The sequence below is a fragment of the Xenopus tropicalis genome, chromosome 6 (genome assembly GCF_000004195.4).
Source record: "Xenopus tropicalis strain Nigerian chromosome 6, UCB_Xtro_10.0, whole genome shotgun sequence".
Classification (NCBI taxonomy): domain Eukaryota; kingdom Metazoa; phylum Chordata; class Amphibia; order Anura; family Pipidae; genus Xenopus; species Xenopus tropicalis.
In genome coordinates this window covers 63,383,452-63,391,184 of record NC_030682.2, presented here as the reverse complement: position 1 = coordinate 63,391,184, position 7,733 = coordinate 63,383,452, and the positions used below count along the sequence as shown (strand labels likewise).

The following is a 7,733-nucleotide window of genomic DNA, read 5'->3' as shown; positions in this document are numbered from 1 at the left end:
TCACCAGTAGGTAAGGTGAGAACAATTTGTGTTCTCTGGACTATGTAGTCCCTCCCTTGACTCCCACAAAGCACGAGTAAGGGAAGTTTGCAGTGGTGGGGAAAGAGTAGCATGGGTACTGCTGCTTCAAATGGCAGTAGGCTCAGTAATTCCACTGCATATACAGTAATTAAGATGAATAAGTTGCAGGAGTAATATAATGATAAGCTTACTCCCCTATATCCTGGCTTGGTTCTATGCAGGTGTATATTCTATAGCTATTCTTGTCAGGAAGAGTAAAGGTGGTCATATGGTAAGATTTGCTGGTTTGGTGAGGGGATAGGAAAAGGCTGAAGGAGAACCTTATCAATAAGATGATGTGGTCCCTAATCTGACGAAAAATCAAGCCTTTCACATTGACATCTGCCCAATTTTTGGCCAGATATTGGTCGGAGAGGGCCCCATACAACTGAGCAGATGTATGAACTAATCAGTGGTATGCTGCAGTACTATGATGGGATGGGTCTTGGTGCAGTCACATCCCCAGATAAAACGATCCTTTTCAGCACTGAGAGAATAGGCAAATATTTTTGTGCAATTGGCCCTCCATATTGCTAACTGTTCAGTTTTTCATGAAACTGCTACTAACACCATCAAGTGAAATGTAGCATGAAATACTGAATACAGCCAAGTTTCCCTTTGCATATACATGTTACATATAAAGCTAGGGGTAAGTAAGAATTTATGCCAGAAATTCTATGAAACCCTCAGTGGATTTTGAGGAGTACATGGAGATTGTTGAGAACAAAAAGCTGCTTTTAGAAAACCTGAAATGTTATTCTAATTTGCTTATTCAAATTTAAGACTATAAAAATTGCTGTGAACACAAAGATGTTGTGGTGAGCTGTGGAAAGAATAAAACACCAACCCCGAAATATAATAAAAGGTACTATGTTTGTCCAGTAGCAGTAACCCATGGTAACCAATAAGGTGTTTGCTTTCAAACAAATGACCAGTAAATTCTGCCTGCTGATTGGTTGTTTTGGGTTACTGCTGCACTGTTTTTGTATTGGACTTAATAAGTTATTTAAAAATGAAGTCTCCATAAATTAACATAAAGTTTATTAGGGATGACACAACACTGATAAAACATAAAATATACAGATATATTTTTAATATAGTATATATCATATATTTTAAATGCTTCGATGAAAGTGAATGCTGGTAAAATATAGTCTCCTTCCTGAAGATTCATAATGCTAATTTTGTGTAAAACTATAAGTACCTTGACTGGTTGTCAGTAATATAATGAAAATGTCACATTATTTACCATCACATATCATTGTATTTTTGGCAAAGAAAGCAAGGTCTGCTTTACATTACAGAACCATACACCATAATGCCAAAAATATTAAAAGCAAAACACTTATCATGATACTACAGACTCGATAAACTGCAATAGAGGACAAAATACGTGATACATACGGCATTCTGAAAAGTACACTGAAAAAGAGTTTTGCAGCAGTTCCTCAGCTTTAAGACATACAACTGTATAGGTATTGTTCTTACACTACTCCCATTACTGTAAGCTTTTGAGTAAAACTCTCTGCAGTGCAGTAACTCAACACAATATAGACTTAGTGCACAGAGTTAAGGTTTGTATGTCGGAAGGGATAAAGCTTCAGTCTCACTTAACTAGTCATTGTATTTAATATAGTCCCACTATAAACAATGTACACATTCAGGGAAATACTGCATGAACACGGATTTGTAAATTAGAGGCTCAGTCATATAGACCGCACAATTCATTTGTGCCAAGAGAAAGATATCCTAAAAACCTGCATAGTTAGTAGTGAGTGAGGCCAGTTATTAAAGAATCAAGGGTGGTAATGTGATGACGTTTTACAAGTCAGAACATTCAGCTTCTGATAAGCACAGCATATAATCTGAAAGGTGTCATGCTACTGGGTCTGCTTTCTGCACAAACTGATCTGTACAATAAACTGTTATAACCAGACTGCTGAAACAAACTGTTCAGCAACTGTGTCCTTCGTTCTTTAGTGCTTCCCTCAGATATCTAATTCTGATTCCTTATAGCACCATTGCAATGTGTGTTTGGTGGGCATGGTACAGCAGTAAATGTCGAGGGTTATTTGTACAATGATTTCATTGGTTTGCATTCTGTAAGTGGGACTGATGCTTTAATAATTGGCTCTGTGGGAGAGGTTCACCAAGACCATAGCTCTGACAAAGCACAAACAAACCAGTGGCTGCATACGAGTGAACAAAACAAGGACATTTTCCTTTTATAGTTCTGTAGAATATATCTTCTTTTTTTCATGCTCATTTTTCACCAGTCTTCAAAAAGCGACTGGCACCAGTCTGCAACTGTGACATTGCAGGTTACAATGGTCCTGTCTTTTAGAAAGGTGAACAAAGCCACATTTTTGAATGTCCATCACTATTTTTATAACTTAGGCCAAAACTAATCTAGTCTACGAGTAAAATTCTCTGGAAACAGTCCCTTGTAGGCCTCTGCATCTTTGTGTTGAAGCCAATCTGTCTCTCTTACACCAGTCAACCAACCAGCTTCCTGCAAAGGAAATGGAAAAAATGCAGAAATTATTGACATTCCACCTATTAAATGGAAGTAAAATGTGTATATTTACTTATATACAGTATAATCATCCAATATTACTTATGTATGACTAATAATTGGTGTTGCTTTGCATTGTTTAGCATTGTTAATTTGCAATGCTGGGGTCCCAAGTATGATTTTTACCAGGGCATTATATCCAACAAGTTTGTTTGGTTGTTGTCAGTGTCAGGCTAACCATTTGGGATACCAGGAAAACTCCTGATGTTACTGGGACCTCCTGCTCACCCAACCATTTGCCTTGTATGTCTATACCATGGGCACTATTCATTTCTATATAAGACATTTTTTCACCTACCTACCTAGTTATCTATTTAAATTCCAAGAACCAGTTTACCTTGTGAGGGTGAAGTTGAACTATAACAAATTAAAGAGAAAGGAAAGACAACTCTTCCAAAGTCTATTCAATTTACTTTTCTTAAAGGAAAGTACCTCTCCATATTGCTTTAATTTACTTTTCCAAACAAAATACTAGTGCTTTCTGTTAAACTAATGCAATAGTATTTATTAATGCAGCCCTCCAATTTTATTGAAGTGACAAGTGCTATAAGTAAAGTTGTCTTTATTATCAATAGTACAGAAGAAGAAACCTTTATTATTTAGATTTCCAAGACTCAAATACCTAACAGGGATGTAGCTGAACTACAACAAGATACAAGAACAAACACCCTATAAAAGTCTATTCGATTCACTTCTCTAAAAATAATGTACTTCTGCAACTTTCACCAAATTCTGCTTATTGTTTTGCCTTTGAAAACCATTTGCCTTTGATAAAGCTCTGGCGTCAGGCATTTTTCTAAAACTTTTTAATCTCTTTTTAATATTTGAGTTTTAACCAGATGCTGAGGTAACAATTTGGGGTAATAGTAGGATTAATAAATAAATAATAAATGCATTAATTAATTCTATTGCATTAGTATAACAAAAAGTACAGGTATGGGATCCCTTATCCGGAAAGCTCCGAATTACGAAAAGCCCATCTCCCATAGACTCCATTTTATTCAAATAATTCGGAATTTTAAAACTGATTTCCTTTTTCTCTGTAGTAATAAAACAGTACCTTGTAATTGATCTCAACTAAGATATAAATAATCCTTATTGGAGGCAAAACAATCCTATTGGGTTTAATTAATGTTTTATTGATTTTTTAGTAGACTTAAGGTATGGAGATCCAAATTACGGAAAGACCCCTTCTGGACAACGGGTCCTATACCTGTACTAGTATTTTGTTTGAAAAAGTAAATATGGAGAGAAACTTTTTTCCTTTAAGAAAAGTAAATTGAATAGACCTTGGAAGGACTGTCGTTAAAAAAAAGTGAGTGAACAAAGAAGAAGTGATAGGAGAGTGGGCCTGTGGTCTAGGTTATGTGGTTGGCCCATGGCACATGTTTCCTCCATTCTATCAACTGGCAAAAGATAATATTAACCCTAGTGTGTGCATGGTATTGACCTTAGATTATAATGCTGGCTATATCTAACACTGAGGAAAGTGTTTTGACATGGGGCAACAATTCTCCCCGTGTGCCATCACCCTTAAGAATTCCCACTTTGATATTTCATAAATATGCCCCTTGTTGTTTCTGTATTTGGCCTAAGAAATAGTGATAATAACCTCTATAGGTGTGTGCATGGTTAACCTTTGTTTTACCTGGTCAGCTGCTGTTACGGAGGTGATGACTATAACAATGTCCCCTCTTTTTAAGTTAAGCTCATCCTCATTAGCTGCTTCAAAATCATGTAATGCTTCAGCCTAAAACAAAAACAAGTAATGTTACTATGTGTGGAAAAACTCTGAGTATTCAGGTGTTGCTTAGTACATGGCAGTTAGTTTTCATTTTAACTAATGAATACACAGAATTCAACAAAAACTGATACACTTGACAATGGTTGCTAATTGCCCATAAAATATTGTGTCCATTCATTAAGAGTTTGTATTTGAAGAGCCCTTGTCAGAAAAAAAAAAAACATTATTGTAATTCATCTTTATTGTTTAAAATGTTTAGTTTTGAAGTTACTGACCAGGATCAGTGCTGCTAAAAGTCTCTCTCCTCTCTGTTTGGAATGATTGCTGACACAGGAACTTCCTGCCCAAACAGGAAGTTGACACTGAACTGGTTACTGCACATGCCTTCCCTCTCCTGCTTCATTTGCATTTCATTGATTGGATTGGCTGAATCTTGCCAGTCAATGGTATCAGATATGCAAATGCAGCAGGAGGAAGACACAACCAATTCAGTGACAACTTTTATTATTTGGCTGCCAAGTCCTGGTCTGGGAAATCCCTTATAGAGAGCGCAAAGAGCAGGTAGGTGAGATCCTGGTCTGTAGCTTCAAAACAAAACATTTTAAATAATAAAGATGATTTATAAAAATGTTTTTTTTCTGACAGGGGCTGTTCAAATGTGGCCTATTGTCTAAAGGTGAACATCCTCTTTAAAACACTGTTTGCAGTTTCATATTTTATTGTAGACCTCATTCCAACAATGAGCACAATGAGCACAATTTCAGAAATGAAAATCAATTATTGCAATGTATGCAGTAGTAATATAAATGGCACACTGATATAACCTTATAAAGGAATCCTTCAGGCTTGCTCTGAGAAGTGGTGAGGCTGTCCGCTTCATCATTAGACACACTGTGACTTTGTTCCACTGTTGAGTCCAGTGTACTGTCAGTTTCAAATTTCTCTTCTACGGCCTCTGTGACTTCAATGGTAATATCATTGTCATGTTCATCTTCATGATTAGATGCTGGCTCGATAACGACTGATGGGATGCATGTTATTTCCTGCAAATACAAAATGCTACTGTAACAATCACTAATGCTTAGAACATCATGTAGTTTTCAAAGTTGTTCATGACCAAGGAATAGATTTATGTTTATTAAGGAACGTTCAGTTTTGTAACATAGGTAGGCCTGGGATACTGTATAGATAATAAGACACCATGCTAAAAAAACTAGATTATCGGAACACAAATAATAACCCTGCATAATAGAGTTCTTCTAACAAAACAACACAACAAAGGGAAAAGCACTGGGAATCTAATTATCTACCTTGCAAAGATGTTGTGTAATTTCTGTTTCTCTGTTTGCCCATACATTTTTTGCAATTTATATATGTATATATATCTCAAATGCCCTACTCATTATAGGAGTGACAAACATAACAAAATCATAAAAAGAAGTAAGATCTATTTGGAGAATATTACACAAACTAGGTTTAGAGCTAATTTGCTTCTGCTTTTGTCCCTTTTTTACTGTTTGTGACTCTTTGTTGTAAAAGTGCAACTTCAGATGGTTTAGATGTAAGCACAGTGTTTATCCATTGATTCATATACATCCTCGTAAGCAATATACATTTTTTTACAATATATTAAATAAATGTAACAGTGTTCTGTTTGTTAGGGATGTAGCGAACCTCAAAAAAAAAGTTTGCGAACCCGTTCGCAAACTTACGCCAAAAAGTGTAAATATTTGCAAACTTTGTGAACCCCATAGACTTCAATGGGAAGGCGAACTTTAAAACCTAGAAAAGCCATTTCTGGCCAGAAAACTGATTTTAAAGTTGTTTAAAGGGTGCCACGACCTGGACAGTGGCATGCAGGAGGGGGATCAAGGGCAAAAATTTCTCTGAAAAATACTTTGTTGACACAGCGTTGCGTAAAACCGCAAAGGCAGCTGGCAGACCTAGCGGAAATACGTGGCGTTTTTTGCTATTTCGCACTATTAGCACCATGGAAACAGGATTTGCCGAAAAACGCCATGTGTGGCTTGTGCGGCGTTTTTAGGCCGAGAAAAAACGAAGCGGAAAAATGCCACGCGAACGCAAATTGCGAACATAAAAGTTCGCGAACTTGTGAACTCGCGAACACCCGATGTTCGCACGAATTAGTTCGCCGGCGAACAGTTCGCTACATCTCTACTGTTTGTGCCATCAGCAAGATATGCAACCATAGTTTAGAGCAAAAGCATACCTGAGGTGCCTCTGTCTCTTTTGGCTCATTGATCTCTGGTTCCTTTTGTTCCTCCATTATATCATCTGCCATTTCAGCTGCACTCTCAGCACTCTCCTCTTTCACCTCAACTTCTATCTAAAAACACATATACAAAACAAACATTTGTATTTGCTGACAACAAAACCAGGGGGGGGGGGGGGTGGATAATAAACGTCTTGTTCGGGTTCCTGGAAGTTAGGCCTAATGTGCTTTTTTTTTGTTGACATAAATGATAATTATTAGCATTTATTATTAGTGATAGAAGTTTGTTCCTTTATGCATACAGCTACTAGTATTACATTTTTTTTAAAGTAGGACATTATTGGAACTGGAGTGTTTTTCCTGGATAATAAAAGTACTGTACACTGGTACTATCATGTAGACAGAAGGCTTGATATAGTAAGTAAGGAAGTAACTGACAGCATCTTATCCATTCCTGTGTAAACAATTGTAGTGTTTTTAGTGCTAAATCTGGTCTCCCATAAGTGTAGCTATCAATGTTGTGTGAAGTGTTTTTGCTTGCAGCTTCCTATAAATATACCCCTCTGATTGAGCTTCAAGTGAACTGACAGAAGGTATTTGGAAGTGCATAAAAAAAATAAAATAATTGAGTGCAACATAGTCAATGAAGGAATAATCCCAAATGAAAAGTCCAATATCATAAAGATGTGTATCAATACATAAAGTGCTCAGTGCAACACCAGACGGTAATAGCCAAACATAATATAGACCCAAACTGAAGTCTTGAAACACTGGGGCAAATATATGAATCCTCAGTGGTAAATGTACATATAGAGGAGAGAATACTGAAATAGTGTAATAACATTTATTAAAACTGAAATCCTGCTCAACACAGGCTGCTCATGGTGCATGAGGAAATTAACAGCATTTCATGATAACAGCTCAGATCTATGCGCTTCACATGATACCATCTCGCTCCTTCAGGAGCAGTCATGAATGTTTTTTATTTTTATATCCATTATATGATACATGTGTTTATGACACTGAACTTTGCACTTGGGGATTATTCCTTTATTGACTAGATTACACTAGATTATTTTATTTTCTCTTTTATGTGCATCCACATATCTTCTATCAATTTA

General features: G+C 36.4%; 1 protein-coding gene across 3 annotated transcripts in view; it reads right to left on the bottom strand.

Moving 5' to 3' along the window:
- Positions 1-1,080: 1,080 nt before the first annotated feature.
- Positions 1,081-7,733, bottom strand: part of amph (amphiphysin) — an 81,598-nt gene continuing 74,945 nt past the window's right edge. For 2 of the 3 annotated variants that reach the window (XM_031903184.1, XM_012964215.3), the window contains 4 exons: positions 6,610-6,726; positions 5,204-5,422; positions 4,284-4,385; positions 1,085-2,572 (listed from right to left, as the gene is read on the bottom strand). In XM_031903184.1, coding sequence (XP_031759044.1) covers positions 2,465-2,572; positions 4,284-4,385; positions 5,204-5,422; positions 6,610-6,726 — 546 coding nt within the window. In that variant the 3' untranslated portion in view covers positions 1,085-2,464. Of the gene's footprint in view, positions 2,573-4,283; positions 4,386-5,203; positions 5,423-6,609; positions 6,727-7,733 lie in introns of all 3 variants that reach the window. The other variant, NM_001103037.1, reaches the window with a different exon arrangement.